Source organism: Mustela nigripes, chromosome 15, assembly GCF_022355385.1.
Source record: "Mustela nigripes isolate SB6536 chromosome 15, MUSNIG.SB6536, whole genome shotgun sequence".
In the NCBI taxonomy this organism is placed as follows: Eukaryota; Metazoa; Chordata; class Mammalia; order Carnivora; family Mustelidae; genus Mustela; species Mustela nigripes.
Window position 1 is genome coordinate 69,985,334 of NC_081571.1, and position 25,498 is coordinate 70,010,831.

At 43.9% G+C, this 25,498-nt stretch overlaps 1 protein-coding gene and 1 long non-coding RNA gene across 3 annotated transcripts in view; both read right to left on the bottom strand.

Annotated features, from left to right (window-relative positions):
* Nucleotides 1-1,725: 1,725 nt before the first annotated feature.
* On the bottom strand, nt 1,726-5,006 carry LOC132002704 (uncharacterized). 2 transcript variants are annotated; one of them, XR_009399972.1, is made up of 4 exons: nt 4,740-5,006; nt 3,716-3,868; nt 2,948-3,325; nt 1,726-2,312 (listed from the first exon to the last, which is right to left on the bottom strand). It is a non-coding gene; the product is annotated as an uncharacterized LOC132002704 (long non-coding RNA). The 2 variants fall into 2 exon arrangements; XR_009399971.1 differs by lacking the exon at nt 1,726-2,312 and having other exon boundaries at nt 2,777-3,325.
* A 13,767-nt stretch (nt 5,007-18,773) lies between these two features.
* Nucleotides 18,774-25,498, bottom strand: part of ABCC4 (ATP binding cassette subfamily C member 4) — a 247,642-nt gene continuing 240,917 nt past the window's right edge. The window contains exon 31 of the mRNA XM_059377795.1: nt 18,774-20,501. Within this exon, the coding sequence (XP_059233778.1) occupies nt 20,394-20,501 (108 nt within the window). The 3' untranslated portion in view covers nt 18,774-20,393. The remainder of the gene's footprint in view (nt 20,502-25,498) is intronic.

The window sequence follows — 25,498 nt, forward strand, 5'->3', positions numbered from 1 at the left end:
CCGTTTATGAGTTCATGGCTGTGTAGGTCAAAGGTCTGGGGTGACAGCATGAATAAAGGTGTTGGCCAGGCTGACTTCTCATCTGGAGACTCTAGGGAAGCTCTGCTTCCCAGCTCATTCCAATTGTTGGCAGAATCCAGTCCCTTGCGTCCTCGGACCCAGGACCCTGTTTCCTTGTTATCAGTAGGGGCTGCCCAGCAACGTGATGGAGGTGGCTCCCACATCACGTCACTTGGCTCCGCCATCCCCCATGTTGGCCAGTCCTTCTGTTTGCTCTGACTTCTCTTTTCCAACTTCCAGACCCGGAAGCCAGGTCTGTTAATATCCCTATCTTAAAATCAACTGATTTGGGACTAATTAATCTGCGAAATCCTTTCACAGCAATACCTAGATTGGTGTTTTCATTGACTAACTAGGAAAATATGTGTTTATACCAGGGGCCCAGGAATTTGGGGAACATCTTAGAATTCTGCCTACCCCAGAAAAAGAGAGAAGAGGACGAGAGACAATCATGAAGCAAAATCATCTTGTTTTCCTCTCTGTTTGTTGTCTTTATTCATAGTAGTTCTATATTTCTTTCCCTTTTCTCTCAATCTCTCCTCTAACCAAAATGTTCCCTGCATTGCATGTTACATTGTAGGTAAAACTGAACTGGAAAATTGAAATGCCCTGAAATGTATCCAGTCCGACCAGTGGGGATTTCCCTGTTCCTAACTATGGGCAATGAAAGAGGAGAGGTGGCTACCTGCCCCTTCGCCCTCCCTTCAAGGAATCCCAGTGAAGCCTGGGAAAAGACCCAGCCTACCAACCAACCAACATGGCCGGGAGAGTGCCACAGCAACTGGATGGGGATCCCCCAGTGTTCCTTTAGGTTTGGATCTGAGGAGTCCTGGACAGACAATTCGTGTGGGGTAAAGGCGTGGGACCAGCTTTCTCCACTCCGGGACATCATGGCTCCCACTAAGCCTATGGTTTCTACTTCATACTGGTTCTGATGTGTACAACATACTGTTGGACTCTTCAGAAGAAGGAAAGAAAAAAAAAAAAAAAGGTGAGGGGTGCCAGGGTGGCTCATTGGTTAAGCATCTGCCTTTGGCTCAGGTCATAAGCCAAGGGCCCTGGGATCCAGCCCCAGGGGGTTGGGCTCCTTGCTCAGTGGAGACCCTGCTTCTCCCTCTCCCTCTGCCTACTGTTCCCCCTGCTTGTGCTCTCTTACCCTCTCTCTCGCTGACAAATAAATAAGTAAACTCTTTAAAAATATAAAATTTAAATATAAAAAAATAGATTCCTTGCTGTGATTTATATGGTCCTCGAAGTGTGCCCACCACCCCCCACCCCCACCCCACCCACGGCCTCTGCTTGTTACTAGACAATAACTTTTTGAATTCCCACCCCTGTATCAGGAGAAATCTCTACCAGAAAATTGAACAGTGCTAGTTTGAGACCATGGAGGGCCGCATGTATTGCTTCTCAAATCTTCAGAATGACTTGGGGGAGACCCTACGCGGACCAAGTGATTCAGAATTCCTTGGGGGAAGGAGATTTCACTGTCACAAACTCTTTCCCCAGATGACGCTTACACATGCTAATGTTTGAAGTCAACTGATCCAGAGTTTAGAAAAAATTCTGTAAAATAATGAATGTGGATCTGCTTGGTAGTAATTTCTCCTTAATGGGAAAATCATTTAAAAAAAAAACAACTATACAAATATATGTCTTCTAAAATGTATTTAAAACACATACATAAGACCAATATAAATATATTTATATGGCAGTTATTATTAAATTCGGGTAATCTACCTTTTAAAATGGCGCAACACACCTGGGGGGACCAGAAAGTCCGGTCACCTGACGCACACGCTCACTGATTCACTGCGCATGCTCCCTTCAATCAGTAGCCGCCAGTTAGGAAGCCAATGGTCTCCGCACAGGTGTGCGAGGATTCAATGCTCGTTCTGTGTTAGCACGTTTGTCCCACTCAGCTTTTCTCGTAGTTGTAGCTGAGAGATGGCAGTTTTAACGAAAAGCCGATCTTTTCAACAAAAAGTTGAACCGTTCCGAGTGAGGATAAATTATTTCAGCCTCCAGATCCTGAAAAAACTGGAAGGTGAGCTCTCCAAGATGAAATAATTAATGATTTTTGGAGCAGCCATTGCAAAGATACCCAAATATTGCAAAACATGCAATTTGTGTTCTCCTTCCCTTTGCTACAACACCCTCTGTGCTCCAACAAAAACAACGTAAATGAATAGACTTGATGTTGCACCTGATACGAAGTTCTGACTCAGCCCCATTGTTCCAAATGTTAATACCTGATAAAGAGACATAAAGTAGAGTTCATTAAAAGTCTATTCAGTATAATATAATACAAAGTATAAGCTGAAAGACGTTGATTTTATTCTTTAGTTTGTCATATAGTTGTTCAATTATGTAAAGCTGTGTTTGTAGAAGTTATTGTCTGTGATAGTGCATATTAAAGGCATATGAATTATCGATAATAAAAAGACAATTCAATGAAAATTGAGCCAAAGAGGGGCGCCTGAAAGGCTCAGTTGGTTAAACGTCCGACTCAATCTCAGTTCAGGTCTTGTTTCATGGGTGGTGAGTTCAAGCCCCATGTCCGGTTCCACACTGTGCATGGTGCTTACTTAAAAAAAAAAAAAAATGGGCAAAAGATTTGCAGGTATCTCTCACGGAAGAAATAAATAGATGCAAAGGTGTTCAACAACACTAGCCAGAGAAGACATGCAAGTTAACCAAACGAGACACTAGCACACCCCCATTAGAATGGCTAATTTTTTTTTTTTAATGGACCTTACTACAGGCTAGATCTCAGGTCTAGACTTGTATTTTTTAAAAAAACCTGACATTACTAGGTGTTGGTGAGGCTGTGGAGACGATGGAATTCTCATTCGTTGCTTAACATGACAGAACTTTATTCTCTTACAGATCTGGAGGCCAGACGTCCAAAATGAAGGTGGCAGGCAGGGTGGTTTTCTCTGTGGCGGTTCTGACCGAAAATCTTCCCTCTTCCAGCTTCCGGTGGCTATCGGCATTTGTTGCTTATGGTGCATCTCTCTGGGCTCTCCTCCAGGGGTCTACTCCAAACTCCCTCGGCTTCTTCCTCATGCAGGTGACTCCAGAGTGTAGCCAGATTTGTGAACCGTGAGCTCTGGCCAAGCCAAAACAGCTGTAAGACGCTGCCACTCATTGGGGGAGGTGTGGATGGATACCAAGAAGGTAACCACAATGCCAGCTACCAGCACAGTTTTGGGGGCACTGCCGTGTCCTGTTGGTGGGCCAAATGCCTCTGCAGGAGCGCCACCTTGAATTCGGGAACACTTTTTTATTTTATTTTATTTTATTTTATTTATTTATTTGACAGAGAGAGATCACAAGTGGGGGGGACAGGCTCCCCACTGAGCAGAGAGTTCCATGCGGGGCTCGATCCCAACACCCTGGGATCATGACCTGAGCCGAAGGCAGAGGTTTAACCCACTGAGCCACCCAGGCGCCCCTTTATTTTTTTTTCTTTTTAATTTAAATTCAATTAGCCCACACATAGTACATGATTAGTTTTAGATGCAGTGTTCAGCAGTTCATCAGTTGCTCATCCTATCATGTGCCCTCCTTCAGGAACACTTCCAAATAATGTTTAATGAGTGCCATCCCCCCGACCCCAATACATTTGAAGAAAAAAAAAAAAAGGCACTACCTGTTTTCTGGCCATTCCATGTGGTTCCGTTTCCAGGTAATGCTTGGTGAGCAAATGCATCTAGGGATTACCTCTCAAAAGTGTCCTGTGGCCTTTGTCCATTGAATGGGAACCCCTATATTCGTATGCCAGATGTCCGCTTGCCTACGCCTCCTGCAGGGAGGGATAGGGGACCTGAGGGCTCCCCTCCCCCCACCCCCAACACCCGTTCTGCGGGGAAGGCAGCTGGGAGCCCCCGTGCAGCGCGCAGGCGCGGACTGCCTCTCGGGGAACCAGCTGGGCATCCTCGCACCCGGCTCTGTGGGCAGGAGCCGACCCCTTTCAACTCTACCCAAGCCTGCCTGCCTATTGCATACGCGCTTCGTTCTTTCTTTTCCTGTGACCAGGGAGCCAAGAGGGCAGATTCCTCAAGAAACATCCGAGAACAGCCCATCCTCAGTGCGCCCCAGATCGCAGGGCGGCGATTCCCGTGCGTCGACCACAGCCTTTTTCCTTGGGGCGGCTCAGCGCCGGCCTCCCTTTCGCCCCAGCGCCGGGGGGACTGCGCCGGCGGAGGACCCCCTGCGCGCGATGCGGGAGAAGGCCTCGCGCAGCCCTGGACCTCCCCGTGGGAACGCGCCCGCGGTCGCCCTGCCCGGGGGCCCGCGCCACGCCCCTCCCCGCCCCCGGGGCCCGCAGGCGCGGCCTGTGATCGCGTTCCAGGGAGCAGGCGGGCTCCCGGGCCGGGCCGGCGGAGGCCGGGCGCCTGTGATCTGCGGCCAGGGAGCGCGCGCGCCGAGTGTCCCCCGGGCGCCCGCCTCTGATCGCCCGCCAAGCGCGGCTCCGGGCCCGCGCTCGGTGCTCCCGGCGGGGGTGGCCCCGGGCAAAGGGACGGGGGAACCCGGCTCGGCCGGGGACCTTGGTGCGTTGCGGCTGCTCCTTGGCCTCGTGCGCCCGCCTGCCCCCACGACGTTGGCCAGGTCCAGGGAGGGCACCCCCGCTCGCCTCAACACCTTCGCAGCAAGGATCCCTCCTGTCCACTCACCGGACGGAGCCAGGGGCACAGCCCACCCCCAGCCACAGGACCTGGCCCTCCGCCGCTCATCACGTGCGCGAGAACAGAGGAAAAGGTGGATTCGGGCCGCCTTGTGGGCAGCAGGGCCTCTGCTTTGCTGAGCAAGGGTCTGGCCAGAGAGAACCCGCTCATGGTATTTTTGCTGAATACAAGGTGGTTATTAGAACAGGTGTGAATCGTTTAGCAAGAAAGAAACATTTCTTCCAAAAACGGGTCCCTGTGCAATCTCAAAGCAGACAAAAGCCCCACATTAGCATCGGTTGTGCAAAGCCACCTGTTCAAATAACTCCGGCAAATAGAGCAGAACAGCCTTGGAAGAAGAAAAGAACACAAAGCAGAGCAAATACTTGAAAACAAGTCCTAGGGTGAAGCTTCATCAGAGTCACAGGCAGGAATGGGGAGAGGTGCTGCCCGCTTGTAACCCACACTTGCAGGACCTATTTTTAGCAGCCTATTTGCTTCCATTAGATGTTGAGATAGCCGTTTTCTGAGCCTTGTCAAAGTACAAATGCAGGAGGAAAATCCCGCCTGCCCTAACCCAGCGAATCCTGATTTCAGGCCACGGGCGCGCGGATGGGATGTTGTGAGCAAACAGCAGCTCGGCGCTGGACAGACCGCGCCTCTGGCTGTTGTTACTGTCTGCTTAGGTCCCAGGAAAACAAAAGCACGATTTCGTCAGCATTAATTTTCAACATTTTTGAAATGTTATTTTTACATTTGTTTTGTGGCGTCAGAGAAAAGCGGGGGAAGGAGTGGAACACGGCAGGGAAAGGAGCCAAGAGAAACTTGACTTGGGGAGAGTGGGTGGGGGATCAAAGGTGGTGGTGGCGGAGCTGAGGGAGGACCAGGGCCCCGCACTGTGGGAACAGAGCCCAGTGATGCAATGGGAACACGGGCAAACAAGGGGCCAGAACCAGCCCTAGATCAGGGCAGGAGGCCAGTCTCCATAGGATGAGGTGTTTGAGAGCCAAAGGGCACAGCTCTCCAGAGCCGCTGCATGCAGGGGCTCGGTCCACGGTGTGGTTCACGAGCCAGCGGCCTCAGCATCACCTGGAAGCTTGTGCAATGCAATGCTCTCGGCCCTGCCCTCTGATCTATAGCACATCATCAGCAAGATCCCCAAGTGGATTTTATGCACATTAAAGATCCAGCAGTACCGGGGCGCCTGGGTGGCTCAATGGGGTTAAGCCTCTGCCTTCGGGCTCATGTCATGATCTCAGGGTCCTGGGATCAAGCCCCGAGTCAGGTTCTCTGCTCAGCAAGGGTTCTCAGCAAGCCTGCTTCCCCCCATCCCTGCCTCTTTGCCTACTTGGGATATCTCTTTCTCTCTCTGTCAAATAAGTAAATAAAATCTTAAAAACAAAAAAAAAAAGACAAAAATAAAGATCCAGCAGTACTGATCTAGACCACTCAGGGCAGCCAGGATGCTGAACGGGCTGCCCAAACGGCCCCAGCCCACCTGCAGGATGGATCTGTTGCCTGACTCCATCCTCAAAGGGGCGACGACATCAGGCAGCATTGATGGTATGAGTCGTCCTGGGCCTGGGAGGGCTTACCGGCTGGGGTTGGCGGTAGACAGGATGGCCTGTGTCGTCCATGCTGTCCTTACTTGTGCAGCTGAGGTTTTAGCAGGTGTGGGCTGTGGGTATTGGCCAGCTCTCCCCACACTTCCATGTGTCAGCCCAGAACCCAGAGAACCCAAGAATTCTAAATGTGAATCAGGCCTTCCAGGTGATTCTGAAGGATTTCCAAGATGGGACAATAAAACATCTATTAGTGAACATTGTGTTAGCTTGACTTTAGCTAAACCTATTTAGACATATGATATGTGGGCCTCCGTTTGTTCTCTTGCTCTGAGCTGGAAAATATTAGGGGTGGGGCCTGCCAGTAGTAGATACTTTTTCCATCAAAGCAGAGAAAAAACAGAAATGATTGGCATAAATAGCACACTTAGTACATAAAAACACGTCTCCAATCAGTGATCGCAAAGTTTAACTACATCTGAATTTTTTCATGTTGAGATGTGGGTGACGGTTATTTGCCGTAAGCAAGGATCAGCTTGTTCAACAATACTCCGTATGAAAGCCATTCATTCTCTCAACTGACACTGATTATTCTTCTCCTATGGTCCAGATGCCATGTTTAGCCAGGCTCCGATAAAAGAGAACTCATTGACCTTGAACACTCCCTTGGCACCTTAAGGAGAAATCTTTCTTTACTAAGGCAGCCTGGTTCTTCAAGTTCCTTCTCCCCAAAATGATGAACTTCAAGTCAAATCCTCCAAGATCCTCGCACCAACTATGTCCCAAAGTGAATATGAAGGATAATTTGGCTTAATAGGCAAGACCGGCAGGTGGCTGGTGGTCACATTTATACCTTTGGCTATAGACAGTGAAGCCAAATTCACTAATTTCCTGTGTGTTATGCAGGATGTGGGCAATTTCCTTATTATGTTTGATATCTTGCAATATGATTGTTGAAATATCTATATTGATAAGATTTCTGTGTTGTTTACTGAGGATGAGTTCTTCCCTTCCAGAAGGCTCCCAAATACCACTTCCTCCAAATCAGGTGTGGTATCTACTACTTCTTCCATTAGGGAGAAAGCAGTAGGGTAAACTCACTCATCTAAAGTATTAGTGACTTCATGTTTTATCCCTTCATAAGAACGCAATATCTTATTTTTAAAAGTCAAGAGCACAAGGTATCCATAGGAATGCATCACCAGTGATGGCCCTTCAAGCATCAGTGAGAAACATATTCTATGTAGAGGATTTTCCCAGGACTCCTTAAGTCACAGTAACATGGGTGGGCATCTGGTCTACCTCCTCAAAAACCAAGCTTTGAAGAGAGGCTCCTGGCACTGATGAAATCAACATAGTGATATCTTGCTCTGGTAGAGGTAACTATTGCTGGTTTCAATATGGAACTGATTCTCAGATAGGTTGTATTATCTCCATCCAAAGGCCAGGAAATTCTTTAAGCTCTAGTCATGTTCTATTTAGCGGCAGAGGGAACAGAGGTGAGAAAGCAAGGAAAGAACCCAGAGTTACCGGCAGATGGCTAAGCTGTTCTCCTCCCTGGGTGGCATGTGTCCAGCAGCAGTCATCATGGCTGAGCTGACGTGATGATACAGTCTTCCTACTCAACCATTCCCCAGGAGCCCACCTGCTTGAGAAGGACTTGAAAGTCTAAATTCCACCCAAACAAGTCATTGTCTTAGATTGCTAGTTGTCATCTGCATTTCTGCCCCTGCACTTGGAAATCAAAAGCTCAAACATTATTACAAAATGGGGAAACACTAAGTTTCTCAGAAAATTTTGCCTAAAATTTCTTTTTGCCTGATAATTTGATTTTAGATGCCTCCCGCCCCCCCCCCAAAGACATGTGGTAGCAAATTTAGACCCATTGTGTAATTTCAAAGCCAGCATTTCAGTAAAACCATATGTGATATACAGGAGACCATTATTGTCCTTGTTGGATGGTGTATGGACAAAGTAGGTCGTGTTCATCACTATTAACTTGGTTTTCTTCTTAACCCTTCCACAGTGATATTTAGGTCTTTATTTAAAAAGATTTCCAAGTTTTAGAAATGAATGATTATCTGACCTAAAAGTGTGGTTCAAAAATTGTTTTTGAATGCAAAGCCTCACTAAGCCCAGTGTTCATGTGGCCTGGACTTTTAATGGGAATAACATCGGAATTTTCAAACTGGCCAGATAGTGCAAGAGAATAGGAACACTGGAATGATATGTAGACCATGATAAAAACTTTTCTAAGGAAGCATACAGCTCATGAGCTAATGGAGTATCTGATGTAAAGGTGTTGAAGTTAGAGCATTTGTGTGGACAGATAAGACATTTTTCATAAATAAAATATAAACTCACTATTCTAACTGAAAGAGGCAATATGACTTCTCTTTATAATTTCTGGACCTTAGAATTAACTCATGCTTGTTGTAGGTAATTTGGAAAGTGAAAATAAAGAAGAAAAATTAAAAAATCAGTGATAATCAAATCTCTTAGAAATAACATTGTTAATATTTTTATTACTTTATTTCAGAGCATTAAAGATATGAATGTGCTTTACAAGGTATTTAAAAATTAGACGATTTTTCTCATTTAATATTATAAAAGGAGTATTTTTGGAAATTATCTTTGGAAAGACTATTTTGTTGGCCTCCTAATACTTTATTGCATGAATATACCAAATTTGGACCTTTTCTGGAATATAGCTTATTTCCATTTTTGATTTTACAAGTAGTATTGCAACAAATATATTTGAATATGGGTTTTCTCATTAGAATTCATAGTTCTATCTTTGAAGTTGATGCCTAGAAATTTTTGAGCCAAAATACAGGAATGTTTTAAGGACCTTAACATGTGTTACTATGTGACATCTCAGAAAGTTTGCAATTTACATCTCCACCAGCAGTTTTGAAAACGCTTGGTTTGTTATGTCCTTGCCACAAGTAAGTACTATCTCTTTTTTTAACTTTGGCAAATTGGAGACCATAATGCACCCTCATTATTTTCACTACATTCACTGTAAAACAGCAAGGAAGAAAAACTATAAAATTCTAGAAAAACTAGAAATATTTAGTAAAAGAAATCAAATTTCAGTAGAACTGTAAAGTGACCAGAGATGTTCATCTGTTTTGTAGAATCAGACATTCCTATTTCTCAGCACTCTTTCAGATTGCCAAGGTGAACTTCCTTGCAATTGGTTTCCTATCTGGAGGAAAGGAATTCTAGAACAAATATTCTTGGCTCACGTGCTTGTATATTTACAGGTAGCATCAACATAGCAATGATGCTTTCTTCTAAAGTTCACTGGTGCCAGAACCAGATGGGTTAAACCAAATCTTTAAGAAAATGAATGAAAAGAAGTTCGTCTATTTTCAGATTAGGAAAATGCACAGCAGGATAAGCCTGATGGGTACAACTCTAGACAGGAATGTCTTATGTATCACGGGCAAGAACGAGAGCCTTCTGGTGGAGATGAACTGACTCCAGAACACAAAGTTTGGAATCGTCCACGGGGTTTTTGTTGAAGGGCAACGAACAGCACTTGGTGTTTCGATTGTCCGTGGACACCCCAGGCAACCACTTCTAACCCCGGTTCTGTTCTTGACAAAACCTCCACTCAGAACACGGGGGACCCCCCAGGTGGCTGCTCCCTCCAAAAACGGAGTAAAAAACGGTCCTGCAGATCTGGCCCATAGTGATTCTGCATTTGACATTGTCATGGCCTTAGAAGATCACATAAGGCTGGCTCTTGCCTGCATGGAAAATAAATCCGTTAGCAGGAGGCACCATGAGTCTACCTGCTCCCTGGTGAAGAGCATTTGCTTCCAGCTAGATGGGAAGCCTGCGGCATGGAGGGGGCTGGACCGGCCCTACTCACAGAACTAGAATCGTCTGATGTCTCTACAGACCACGGGGAGTCAACTCCGGCTTTGCCGAATATGGAGTCTTCATTGTGGCTGAGCTGTGGCACTTTTTCTTTTCTTCTTCTTTTTTTTTTTTTTTTTTAAACTGATGTCTACATCAAAGTTGCAGTAAGAGTACAATGAACTCCAGTGCATCTCTCATCCAGGTTTGCTCATTTAACATGTTTAACTACATTTGCTTTCTCTCTTTATAGATAAGATAGGGAGGTAGGCAGAAAAATTGTTTCTGATCCCGGATGATATATGATATGACATATATGATATGACATCATATATAATGCAATATAATATATAACATATATATATAACATAATCCTTTTTATTGAACTATTTGTGTAAGTTACAGACACCATAAGCCTTCCCTGCTAGATACATCAGTGTGTATTTCTTGAGAATAAGGACATTCTCTTACATAACAGGGTTTGAGAAATTTAATATTGATAAGACTCTATTATCTATTATCTACAATTCTCATTCTTGTGTTACCAATTGTCTCAGTATTGATTTTTTATTTATTTATTTATTTTTAAAATCCCAGGATCCTAGGAGCCTGGATCATGTCCTGAGCCAAAGGCAAACACTTAATGACAGAGTCATCCAGGGGCCCCTGTCATTAACATTTTTAAAGAGTACAGGCCAAAGGTTCCCGACTGGCTCAGTCAGTGGAGCACATGGCTCTTGATCTAGGGGTTCTGAGCTCAAGATCCACGTTGTGCATCAGATTACTACAAAATAAAAAAACTGTTTTTTTGTTTTGTTTTGTTTTGAGAAGAGTACACGTCAGTGGTTTTGTAGAATGCCCTCAATTTGGGATTGTCTGTTGACTTGAGATTATGCTTTTTTTCCCCCTTAGTGGAAAGGCAGAAGTACCCCAGAAATGGTATGATGTCATTGCCTCGCACATCAAGGGGCAAGGGTGTCAGGTGGTCCTTTACTGGTGACCCGTGGTCACTTGGTTAGGGCGGGGTCTGCCAGAGTTTTCCACTTTAAAGAAACAATTCTTCCCTTATGAACTGATTAGTCTGAAAAGATACTTTCAGTCTGTGCAAATACCCTGTCCTGTCCCTCTGCCTCCCAAAACCCATTCCCCCTATATCCATTTAGCAGCCTCTGTTGGATGTTGTCTGAATTATTTCTGACATGAGGACTGCTATGTGGTACTTCTTCCGTCACTCCTTCCACAAGCACTAGTTGATATTTTGCTGCAAAAACAAAACAAAACAAACTTTCCCTTTTATCGATCACCTATCTTATTAGAATCAGTATGGATTCATGGATTTAAAAAAAAAAAAACCCATGTGCTCTAAAATTGAAATATAAAAAATCCTCCATCCTCTGTTGATGGTTTCTTTCTTACAGCACTCTTAACGTGATATAAACTCTGCCTCAAAGAGACTCGTTTTTAATTTTTGTCTAGTAGTTTGCAAAATTTAATTTAAAAAATGTTTTGCACGTAATGCCCTCCAAAATTAAATATGATTAACTTTTGGATCAAACACTGTTTTTGGAATACCCAAAGCTTCCATCTATTGGGATGGATAATTGTGAGTTGGCTAGTCTTATGAGCATGGTTGCTGAAAGACAGAATTTAGTCAAAACCATCCAATGTAAGCTTTCCGCAAAACATTCTTAGTGTATCTAAGTCTTGATCTTGGTTCTTCTTGAAGAATCTTACCATCCCAATGTTGACCCCCAAGGCAAGTTAGATGGGCCCAGAGTATACATGGGGGTCTTACAGGGCTGAGGCAAGTTATTCCTTTTATTAATGTTATTTTTAAGTTCTAAAATCAAATAAACATATGTTTCTCTCTGTTTTTCAACACACACTGCTGTTTTAGTTTTTAGGAGGGAAAATGAGGTTATTTTCCTTAGAACATTAGATTTAAAAAGTACAAGTTCACTTAATCCATATTCTTTCTGTTTTCCAAGGGAAATCAACAGCTCACACATAAAACCTTAAGTTCCTCAGAGGACTTTTTTTTTTTCCTCAGAGGATTTTTCAAGTGGCCTGGTGTGTTCTTAGGGACCTTCCCCGAGAGCATGCTTTAGATTCAAGAATATAGCGGGTATAAACACATACACAGTATTGTTTTGTTTTTTCGGTATCTTTTTAGACTAAGGGGGAAAAAACTCTTAATTTCGAGCAGGAATTTCATTATTTTTAACTTTTTAATGTTATGGAGTATTGCAAATGCAGAGTGGAGACTTTTGAAAGCCTATGAGGTTGAAGTTTAAGCATAAATATGAAATAATTTTTGCTTGATATGGTAACAATTAATGAAGAGGCTAGTATTTATTGAGACCTAATTACATATTCAGCACTGCCCTAAAGCAGTGCTTCTCAATGATCTGGGATTAAGAATCAGTTTAATTACTTTTTAAAGATTTTATTTATTTGGGCGCCTGGGTGGCTCAGTGGGTTAAAGCCTCTGTCTTCGGCTCGGGTCATGGTCCCGGGGTCCTGGGATCGAGCCCCGCGTTGGGCTTTCTGCTCGGCAGGGAACCTGCTGCCTCCTCTCTCTCTCTTGCCTGCCTCTGTCTGTTGAATAAATAAATAAAATCTTTTTTTAAAAAAAGATTTTATTTATTTGTTAGAGAGTGAGCGCACATGAGAGAGAGCACAGGCTGGTGGGGGGAGGGGAGAGGTAGAGGGAGAAGCAGACTCCCCACTGAGCAGGGGCTGGACATGGGGTTCAGTCGATCCCAGAACCCTGGGATCATGACCTCAGCCGAAGGCAGACACTTAACCAACTGAGCCACCCAGGTGCCCCTATTTAATTATTTTAAATTTTCAGTCCACTGCAAATTAATGCAGATTCCACCACTTACGGCGAGAACGTAGCTCAGGCTACATGCTCCTCACCATACAAGGTCAACACTCAAATTCCTCTCTAGCCTGCTGGACAAGATTCCACCAATCCAGAGTTCGGATGTCATGGCAACGTCAAATAGTTGCAGACGGTTCGTGGACTGGTGGTATTAGTTCACAGACCGTATACTGTGTCACAGTCACATTTAAACTTTGCAAGAGCCCTCTGAGCAAAGCACCATTCTGATCTCAATCTTACAAAGGATTGATGTGTAGTGCTCTTCCTGACCATAAGATCTCACGGTTAGCAAGTGATAGATCTCCTGTCCACAGCCAGACAGCCAATGCGCAGAAGGAGCCAGTATTTGAACCTAGAAGACTGTCTCCAGAACTTGTGCTTGTTTCCTTTGAACTCTATGCGTAGTAAGAACAGTTTGGCAGAGACCATCAGATGAGGAGCTCCTCAAACATATCTTCCATGGTCTACAGACCCACCTTCATCCACACCCATCTTGCTCTCTTCTCTTGGTGGAAGAGGGAGACCCTCTTCTTGTCCAAGGTCAATGATGCAATCCCGTCTCTTTGGAGGCTCTTGGCCCTGTGATCATCCCAACCAAAGCAACTATGCAAGGGCAGGAAATAGATTCACTTTACAGATGAAGCAACTGAAGTTGAAAAAGATTGAGAAACCTGTGCATAGAAGGAGGGCTACGTGGCTAGAGGGTGACATATCCCATTTTTATTGTGGATGGTGCTAGTTTATTGCTCAGGCACCTTAGCTGGTTGACACTCCTTTCAGTCAGAAATGTCCCACTTTGGATAGTACATTCTCCTGGTCACCCATTTTACTAGCAAGTGGCAGAGACAGAATTGGCAGGCAGATCTGTGGGACTGACTCCAAACCAGGGCTTTCTGCCCAGGCAGGCTACATCTTAAAATGTCAGAATTATAAAGTTTAAAAGAAAGATTTCTTCCGGAGCACCTGGGTGGTTTAGTTGGTTAAGCATCTGACTCTTGGTTTCAGCTCCAGTCATGGTCTCAGGGCCATGAGACCGAATCCTATGCTGGGTTCTGCAGCCAGTATGGAATCTGCTTGTCCCTCTCCCTCTGTTCCTCCCCTCTGCTCACACTCTCTCAAATAAATAAAATCTCAAAAAAAAAAAAAAAGGAGCATTTCTTCTGTCATTATTCATTTCAGCAAATATTTATTGAGCATCCCCTTTGTAACACTTTGCTGTAAGATGTAATTAAAAAACAAAGAGGGCACCGCTCAAGTCTTTAGAAGCTCTTGGTTGAGTGAAGAAATAGGTCTAGTTAGGCTAGGCTACAGAATTTACAGGGCCCAGTGCAAGATGACAAAGCAAGGTCCTTTGATTAAAAATTAAGTGTTTCAAGATGGCAGCAAAGGACATCAAGCTAAGTTTAGGCTTGGCAACAAAGGACATCAAGCTCAGTTTAACACATGGGTTGGTCGGGTATTAAAGAAATACATAGATAGGAGCAACCCAGGAAAAGGTTGATCCTAAAATGGTCTCCTAGAAGGGATGAAAACTGGGCTGACCCTAGAGAATGGGCCCCTTCAAGGACATTGCTCCAGCTGCCGGAAGTGCTGCTAGTAGGCAATGTCCAGCCACAAGCCCTTCTGGGAGCATCCCATATGCAATAGCCAATCAAGGCAGGAGTATCTTTAAAGGCCTGGACATCAGCCCATAGCAGGACACTCTGATGGGCTATGTGAGTTCCAGGAACCCTGGCAGGGTCAGCTAAGGTCACCCAGCCAGCATTCCAGCTTCATCCAGCTTTTCCCTCTGCCCTATCCTGTTTCTTCCCTTGTGATTCTACAAGCACTGATCTCAAAGGCACCCCTAATAAACATTCCCAACACGCCACCTTGGAGTCTGTGTCCCAGAGAACCGAAATGCAACAGGTATCGAAAATGATTCCAATACTCGGTGTTGGGGGTTTTGCTTGAAAATTATTGGTTATATATATAATATTGTCTCTAAATCCCCCAAATGAAACACAAAATGGAATTACTTTGTGTGTGAATATGGTTAACCTTTGTTTAAAATACAGAATTTGAGGGGTACCTGGGTGACTCAGTCAGTTAAACGTCCAAGTCTTGATTTCAGCTCAGGTCATGACCTCAGGGTTGTGGTATCAAGCAGCATGGCAGGGGCGAGGATCCCCCACATCCTCAGCGGGGAGTCTGCTTGAGATTTTCTTTTCCTCTTCCTCTCCTACTCCCTGATCCCCATCCCCTGGGCTCACACTGTCTCTAAAAAAAATCTTTTAAAAAATATTCAATTTGATGTGTCTGTTAGCCATTTGTATGTCTACTTTGGAGAAGTGTCTGTTCATGTCTTCTTCCCATTTTTTTGACGAGATTATCTGTTTTTTGAGTGTTGAGTGAGGAGTTCTTTATAAACAGTTTGGAGATTCCTTAAGAAATTAAAAATAGACCCTATGACTCTGCAATTGCACGCCTGGGTATTTACCCCAAAGATACAGATGTAGTGAAAAGAAGGGCCATGTGTACCCCAATGTTCATAACAGCAATGGTCACAATTGCCAAACTGTGGAAAGAGCCAAAATACCATTCAACAGATGAATGGATAAAGAAGATATGGTCCATATATACAATGGAACATTATACCTCCATCAGAAAAGATGAATACCCAACTTTTATATCAACATGGATGGGACTGGAGGAGATTGTGCTGAGTGAAATAAGTCAAGCAGAGAGATTCAATTATCATATGGTTTCACCTGTTTGTGGAGCATAAAGGAATAACCTGGAGGACATTAGAAGAAAAGTGAATTGGGGGAAATTGGAGGGGGAGATGAACCATGAGAGACTGTGGACTCAGAAACAAACTGAGGGTTTTGGAGGGGAGGGGGCTAAGGGGTCAGGTGAGCCTGGTGGTGGGTATTAAGGAGGGCACATATTGCATGGAGCACTGGGTGTGGTGCATAAACAATGAATCTTGGAACACTGAAAAAATAAAATTAAAAAAATTAAAATTTTAAAAAGAAAATAATAGTCAACTTGATAAGGATCAACATGCCCATTAAAATGCCTGCTTTGTGGAAGCAAATCCATGAATTTTTTGCAATTCTTAAGGAACTCTAGAACCATTTTCAGCCTATACTTGTGGAATGATGTCATTTATAACTTTCTAAGAATATAATTTCCTTGTACTGACACACTCAATTTTCAATCAAAGATCTTTTGAGAATTCAATCAGTTGATCACTAAATGGGGTTAACCATTAACATGGTTTTTAGGAGTTTTCTTTTAGTTTGAACTTTCTTAGTTTTCTTCATTCCAACTGAAATTTGACCAAAATTTCCTTTTGGTCAAAATATAATTCAACTATTCCCAGAACTACATTAGAGAAACTGTAAACTTTTTTTTCCCCTTGAGATGTGGTACTCAGAATGTCATAAATTATCTTGAGCAAAAATGTTATCTTGAAAACACTCCAAAACAGAATTGTGGAAAGTGACTTCACATTCAGGTGCTAAATTTAACACATTTCAAGACATAGTATTCTAAACATCACTAAACTTTTCAGAATTAGGTAAGAAACAAATAGCTGCGTAATCTCTGGTCAGACCCTCTGTAAGAAAAACATAGATTTTCCTCAGCTCACACAGGAACAAGGTAGTCACCTGATAAGTTAACCAATGACTAACCAAATTATCATAATACTTAACAAGTCTAATTCACTGCATTGAATTGACTTAAACTGTTTCTTCACAAGGCAGCAACCAATTATGGTATTAGGAGGAAACTTCTGGAGGTGATGGGTAAGTTTATGGTATAGATTGTGGTGATGACTTAAGAAGCCTAAGCTGATCTAAACTTATCAAGTTGTACACATTAAATATGTAGCTTTTTGTATGCCCATGTACCTCAGTCAAGTGGTTAAAAAGGAACCCAGAAAGATCTTACAGTTCCTTTGGATAAGTGGGATTTATCTTATTAATTGGCCAAAGGAAATACAGACCTGGACCTCTCATGTACCAAGAGCTCCAAGTGAGGCCATTGGCTAGGGGTCACAGGACAAGGCTTCCACAAGTTCATATTTTAAGAACTCAGCACAGGTAACTTCCCAGATGCAGGTTGGTCACTGAATTTAAATGAGATTCTAAAAGAAATACAAGGCTGAGAACATTTTTCCTGAATTGCAAAAAGGGACATGCAACAGAAAATAAAGGAACACAATACTGACCTAACCACTGCCCAATCAAAAAAAAAAAAAAAGAAAAGAAAAACCCACTTTAATATCCTAGAAATTTTCTTTTTGTTTCTCCCAATTACCAACACCTTCCACCTCCCCAAAGTGAACCAAGTGTCATGACTTTGAACACTACAGTTTCAAGACCTTTGGAACTTTGCATAAACAGTGTCATCATTAACCTTTGGGGGCAGATTTAAGTTTTTGAGATTCACCTGTGTCGTCGATGTGGTGTAACTGCTTCCATTGGTGTGGAGTATTTTATCACATCGTGCATTTTCCTCCTGCTGGTGATGAGCTTTTGGATTATTTCCAGTTTGGGACTCCTAGGAATTATGTTTCTAGAAACATCTTTGATCTTTTGAAGCCCATGTATACATTTGGAGTAGAGTTAATGGATCACAAGGTGTGCAGCTTGAGTAAATGCCATCAAAGTGTTTTTCCAAAGTTGTTTATTCGATGTACTCTTTTTTACACACACAGCAGTGCATAAGAATTCCCATAGCCCCAGAGGTGCTTGATGGGTTTCCTTTTTTTTTTTTTTTTTTTAGATTTTATTTTTTTATTTTACAGAGAGAGATCACAAGTAGGCAGCGAGCAGGGGGTGGGGGGTGGGAAGCAGGCTCCCTGCTGAGCAGAGAGCCTGATGCAGGGCTCGATCCCAGGACCCTGGGACCATGACCTGAGCAAAGGCAGAGGTTTTAACCCACTGAGACACCCAGGCGCCCTGATGGGTTGCTTTTTCATTGTAGCCTGCTAGCGGATGTCCAGTGCTAGCTGGACATGGCTTTAATTTGCATTTCCCTGGTCACTGATAAGAGTAAGACATTTCTAGCTATCAGTCACTCGGATATTCTCTTTTGTGAGGTACACTTTTGGGTCTCTGGTCCATTCCTCTAACTGGGCTTTCTGTGTTTTTCTTTTTTTTTTTTTCCTGTGTTTTTCTTAATGATCTCTTAGTTCTTTATGTTCTGTGGTCCTGGTTCTCAGATTTTAGTATCAGAAGCACCCAAAGGGTTTGTTAAGACACAGATTCCTGGTCCACACCACCAGTTTCTCATTCAGTAGATCTGGGAAGGGACACAAGAATTTGCATTTCTGACAAATTCCCAGGTGAGGCTGATGCTGTGGGTCCGGGGACCACCCTTTGAGAACCAACGTTCTACAGTGTTTTAGTGTAGCAGCAATAAATGTTTCCTGTTAGTTTAGGGCTAAGTCACCTTTCAAAAAACAAAACAAAAACCTCAACAACTTAATACTTGTTCAAGCCTAGGGCAGAAGCTAATACTCTATCCCTTCCTGGAAGGGATGCAACCAGGCTGGTGTTTCAACCTGTCTGAAACCCACCTGGCTAAACTTAGAATATTTGATACATCTAGTTAGCCAAGAGAACCAGTTGATAATGAAGACATTTTTTGATCTCTGGAAAACTCGTTGGCTTTCAACAGCAAGGACATGAGTCAGTAATCCCTCTAAGAGCAAAACACAGACCCCGGAAAGGAGATGAAAACTGTCATTTATTTCAAATGAATTTTGTTTCATTAGAAAAAAAATGCTATGACATTAAAACAGAAATAAAATAGATACTTTTTTTTTAAACTGCCTTTCACCTCTAGAGACCAAAAAAGCGCATACACGTTTCCAGTATTTCCGCTGTGTTAACAAACCTCATTGTCATCATTGTTGTCCTTCAGTCTCCTGAAATACTACCCACGACTACAGAACGACTTACTGACTTGCTGAACTAGATGTTCACCTTATCATTTCTAAATACGAGGAGTCCAACAGCGACTGCACTCAGTGTATCTTGTGTAGTTTGCTGGGTGTGCTTTTTAAGGCTTGATGGTATGAAACATCTGTTTCTCTCTTTGAAGAGTGCCCAGATCCGCTGTATTGAGGGCGTATCGATGAATACAGGCAACTCGACGGTGGTCACGCCTTCACCTGGAGGTCACGAGCATCTACTTAGAACCGCAACCGTAAAACCTTTAGCAACCTGAACTCACGCACCGGAGCCACCATCCAGAAGAACGAAAAGACCCATGGTTCAAATAAAGTGCAGCAGGCCTGGAGAGTAGAGCAGTTTGCAGAGTCGCTCATCAGAAAGACCCAAACGAAGCACTAGTAGTGGTCCCAAGGAGAATAACCTGGGCAGCCCCTGCACAGTCATTGCCATCTTTGCCGAAGAGGTTTGGGCTTCCTCACCAAGTCAGGAAAGCCTGCGTGTGCAGAACAAGGATGGCAAGAAAGGCTAAATCAAAAAGGCTTTTAGTCAACAGACCGTTAGGGGGCAGTGAGCCAGAAATCCAGATAAGACGACTGCCCTGTGATCCAGAATTATAGCTAGTGGTTGGGTCTTTCCGGAAAATGTCACCACGCTGAGCCCTGGGGCAGAAGTGGTGCCCGTGGTGGAGGTGCGCACATCCAGAAGGTGACCGATGGTCACATGTGTGTCCTTCGTGATCAAGTCACCCATGGTGAAGAGGCATGATGTTCTCTTCCTTGTCTTTCAGCACGTGTCATTAAATACCGCCCTCCTGTGTGTCAAGCATATATCCTTTTTGGGAGGGGGTCACTCTAATGTCCCTTAAAGTGTATTTTCAGTTTGTCCTATTAGTTGTATCTGTACGATTTCAACCAGAGGCCTCTGGGGAGAAATAATGGATCCCCGTGATGTTAAAGGAAGTGGCCAAACAAAACGGCAACTTCACACAGTCTTCAAGTAAATAGAATCCCTGATATCACTGGAAAGTAATATGTAATTTGGGAGGGCAGTAAAAAAAGAAAAAGAAAAGTCTGTGACAACTTTGTCTTATACCTAACAAAATGAGGTTTGGCTCTGACGTCTCTTTAAGGCACCAGACCTGGTTAACAGCTTTTACTGGTGTCCTGCACCTGTGATTTGGATAAGAAAAAAACAAACAAACTATAATATATAAATAAAAAAATAGTACATCATCCTGCTCGAGCTTGAAATCACCAAGTGAAGTCGGAGGAAAACTCCAAACATCTTGTATGTGTAAAATATTTTTTGCTAGTGTAAAAAGTACAATATATAGTTACACAGTGCAGAAACTATACAAAAATGCCTTTGGAACAGACTTGATGTTGGGGTAGGATCACAGCGCTGTCTCAAAAATAGTGAAGGCTGAGGGCTGTCCATTGGAAGCATTCATAATCACGTGGTCTCTGTGAGTAATATCTGGGTAATTCCTTTTGAAATACTCCTAGAAAAAAAAGAAGAAGAAGAATGACAGGTGTAAAAAGAACATGTTTAAAAGTTTCCAAGTCCTCCTCCCCAAGGTGATGCATGTCTATGCCCACGTCTTCACGTGAAGGGCATCCCACCGCTGGTGGAGGTATAATTAAAAAGCAAAAAAACAAAACAAAACAAAACACCAAAAACCAAAACAGGGACTTGTTCCCTTCAATGAAGGAAGCAGCCGATTAAACTCCTCAGCGGAGCTGGGCTTAATGCCAAACAACCTGTAGCTCCCCTTTTGCTTCTGATCATTCTGATTCACAGATACGTTTTATCACTACATTAAATTGATAAAGCAAAATCATTTTACTGACACAAAACCTGAAGATAAATTAAAAACAGGGTGACAAAGAGGCCGGGGAATCTAGTGTCGGTACGAGGGTTTCTCATTTTCACACATAAAATGAGCACAATAGATTTGGATGTTAATATCAGGTTGTAATCCCTATATTTTATAAACTCTGATTGACAAGCATTGAAACGCCGGCGTATACGTATGAAATATCCCGGCGTTTAATTTGCGCGGCAAAGCAGTTACCGGGCCCTATAGAAATGTGATCTGTGGATAGTGGGCGACAATAATGAAAAGAGAAGCAAGAGCTTTAACAATGACTCAACCAAGCAACTTCTCTAAAATGTAAGATGATACCAAATAATAGGACAGTTCTTTGCCAAGCCTTTGAGTTCTTGAATTCTACCAATTTCTAGCTGAACTAGAAGAGATACAGGTTTTCTGATAAATGTATAATCAGAACATAAAGGGAATGAAATGCTGTCAAGTTTCTCTGTTCCGCAATCATCAGTTTTTAGTAGCTGTATCCTATCTCAGTTCCTTGACAGGTGCGCATAACAAAATGGAATAATGTCAAGACTTGTGAGCGCTTATCTCAAAATGGGTTTGGGTGAAAAAGGACTTCAAATGTAATTTTTTCCCCCCAAAGAAGAATGTGAAAAGTTTTGTCTGAGTCTTTAAAACAGAAAATGTACCATCTATCTGAAGGTTGACACGTGTTCTGATCTGGATCTCTTAGTCGCACGATCCTGGATCTTACAAAACCAGGCTCCGAACACATTTGTGGGTGCTGTCAACAAAGTTATCATGGCAGATAATGGGCTGCCCATACAAAAAAGAAAATTGCTGGGACACCTACCTGCAGATTAAGTGTACTTTCTTTCTCTCTTGCTGCTTGCATACTTGCTACTCCAAAAATAACATTACCTTTGAAATATTATATATTAAAATGTCACTTAAGGAGAAAAAGAAGGACTTCAAGAATGTTTGGACCGCACTGGGTGAAATCGGAGGCTATTTCCATTATCATGCAAGTATTTCAAAATAACACTTTTGGGGTGGTGATTTTTTATCTTTTTTTGGCAAATGCAAAGCAGCTCATATTTTGTATGGTGATCTATGTCTGTACTCTGAAACAGCTATTTCTTGTTGAAACTCAAATCAGCCAATAAGAGAAAAATACACCCTCATTTTCTGCTGTTTGACGGTCCTCTCCCAAGTAAGCCGATGCCTTTCCCCATAACCCGCTCAATGTCATTTAATGCGCAGAAAACGTCATTATTAGCAAGGCTTCGTTGAAACAGTCTTAGTCGCGTGGTCTGAAAAACCTGAAACTGAACCCTGAAAGCAGAGTTTCCCGCGTCGTTAAATCCTTGACTCGACCTTCATTTCCTCCTGTGCTGCTGTGTTTGGGAGCACACTCCGATGACAGTGGTGACAGGGAAAGATCCTCTGCCCCAGGTGGGCGATGGAGGCAGCTGGAGGAAGGGGCCCCCAGCCGCAGGCTGAGCCCGGGATGGGGAGACCCATGTCCACGGTCTCTCTCTGGGACTCCCTGCTGATCCTGGGAAAAAAAAAATCGCTCCTGCCCTCTCCATAGGGGCTGCCTCACCTGCGAAGTGAGACAGCGACTTACCTCCGAGGGACTAATTACCGGCTACCAACGGCTGATGAAAGACACGCCACGGTTAAGTGGCAGGTGTGATGACGAGGCCGCTCTGAGTGGGGCCTCCCCAAACCCCCCACCCCGGGTCCGTGGAGGAGAGCAGCAGCACCACACTTGAGTGAGGAAAACAAAACAGCTGGGACGCCTCCCGTTCGGGGAACAGAGTCACCGGGGAGGCAGAGAGGTGTGAAAAATGACACACGGTGCAGCCCTGACGCTGACTGCTGACTGCCCCGTTCTGTCTCAGTTTCTCCACTTGTCCGAAGGGGCAGTAACAATGCCAGCTCCAGAGAGTTGGGACGCATCAAGGCAGCGATGCCCTTAAGAGCTCGAAGGCAGGACAGGAGGACAGCAAGACCAGGGAGGACTGGGTTTCTCGTCCCTTCTCCACTCCTTCTCCTGGGTTTGGGTCATTACAGTCCCTCGGATGGAGGCTGAGACAAAGTGTGTCACTGAGTGTGTCACTCCCACGGGTCAATGAAGCAGGAACCTCGGAATCAGATCCCACTAAAAGCAACAGAGCGATAAAAGCTTCCCTGGGCGCAGATGAAGGCCAGCCACGGAGCTTTACTGCCGTCGCCTCCAGAAGGCTTCAGTTCAGCTCAGTTCTGGCTCCAGACCCTTCATTCATTCTCATGACACTGCCCAGGCCTGGCTCCAGGCCAGGAACTCTCCAACTCGTCTTTACACCAGGTCTAACTCCGGGGTATACGCTGGCAGGCGTGTCAGCAAGGTTCAAGAGTACTGGAGAGGGGCACCTGGGTGGCTCGGTGGGTTAAACCTCTGCCTTCGGCTCAGGTCATGATCCCAGGGTCCTGGGATCGAGTCCCGCATCGGGCTCCCTGCTGGGCGAGAAGCCTGCTTCCCCCTCTCTCTCTGCTGCTCCCCCTGCTTGTGCTCTCTCTCCTTCTCTCACTCTCTGTCAAATAAATAAATTCTTTAAGGAAAAAAAAAAAAAAAGTACTGGAGAGCCATAGAAGACCTCTTTCACCATGGAAGTGGACACCCCCTCCCCTTATCCTCTCAGAAATCACCCCAGGCAGCAAGGGTGCTGCCAGACGAGAAAGCAGCCCATCTCTGATGAACTCAGGAGTCCTCGGAAATCCCAAATGGCAAGATATCGGATGGGCTACCATATGCCGCTGGATCCTGTGGGGCTAGTTAAACCAGAAGAGGGAGAGCTACGGAAGAGCTCGGCCATCGTGGGAAAGCACAGGTTTCCAACTAACTGGTGACTTCTAAGGCATGTCGGCGAGGAACCGACCAGAATCACCATCTCTGCCTGAAGCACGCACAGTGATGAAGCCCTCAGAGAAGAGAAATACAGAAACGCAAGTGACTGCCCATCTCTGCAGGCTAGGGAGGAGGACAGGCTAAGCGAACACGCATTTTCAATTTCTCTCTCTTACACACACACACACACACACACACACACACACTCACATTCTTTCTCTGGGTCATAAGGAAGGAGTTTCTATGTTAAGGAGAGAATTCCCCTTAGTCTGAGACAGTGCCCTAGTCAGCACTACCCTAAATATATGGTCCAGGAAAAACTCAATTCCAAGGTGAGTAGTCAGAATAACAACAACAACAACAAATATATTAGTACACAATCTGTAAAATATACCCCAAAAAAGTGAGGAAAAGGAAGAAGATAAACATACGGCAAAAAAACAAACAAACAAAAAAACAAAACCCAAAAAACAATAAACAGATGAAAATTATATAAAATAGACAATGCAATACATTCAAAGCAAACAGAACAATCAACCTGAGGACAACAGAAGTTTGGGAGTTTGGAAATATGGCGCAGCAACACAAAATGATGAACCAGGAGTTGCCTTGGGCCAGAAGTGAAGGGAAGGAGACTATAAAAGAATTACAGGGGGCGCCTGGGTGGCTCAGTGGGTTAAAGCCTCTGCCTTCAGCTCAGGTCATGATCCCAGGGTCCTGGGATCGAGCCCTGCATTGGGCTCTGTTCAGCTGGAAGCCTGCCTCCTCCTCTCTCTCTCTCCCTGTCTGCCTCTCTGCCTAATTGTGATCTCTGTCACATAAATAAATAAAATCTTAAAAAAAAAAAATCACAGAAATGACAATGGTAGAGATGTAGCCCAAAGTGACTGAGCCATGGCTGGAAACAAACAGGATGAGACATGGAGGACAGGATTGAGAAAGCAAGCATAATTAGGAATTTATAAAGAATTAAAAGGATCAAGGAGAAAATAGCTTTATAACACAAAGACCAGATAAAACACACACACAACAGATACTTAAAAAGAGGAAACTCCAACCAAAAATAAAACAAACAAACCCAAAACAAAACAAATACTTCAAAGCTATCATTTAGGTAACCTCCAGAAATAAAAGACTTTGAGCTAGGGACCTGAAGAGTACAGAATACCCCAGGAAAAACTACGTGCCTTCATAATAAAGAAAGAGTCCTTCAGGCATCCAGGAAAGAAGATCGAGTTACTTCTAACTTGGCCTTGGACATCTCCCTATGAATAAACAATGTCGGGGCAAAATTTATAGCATACTAAGTGAAAGAAAGTGTGACCCAAGCATTTTATAACCAGAACATTTAAATTAGAGACGCAGCAAATACTTCATACACGTGGTAAAGTCACGGATTCTAACTCCAATGAGCCCTCCTTTAAGATGGTACAGAGCTCCGTTTTCCAATCCTTTTATTTTTACTGTCACCACAATTGTATGTACTTTCCATATTCACTGAAACTCAGTAGGAATCAACACCTATGCTGAAGGAACTTCCAAGAAGTATTTACTATTACACTGTTCTTTTTCTCCCATTCCATTCTTTGGTATCTCATATTTTAAGACAAGCTAGTGATGACTGACTAAACAGATTTCACAGCCCCACGAATGGATCTCACAACCCCAAGTCTGAAAGACAAAATGCTAGAGGACAGACTTTAGCCAAGTAAGAGATGGAGAAAGTAGCATTTTAAACAAGTAAGTAAGTAAAATAAGGGGGTTTAAGTAT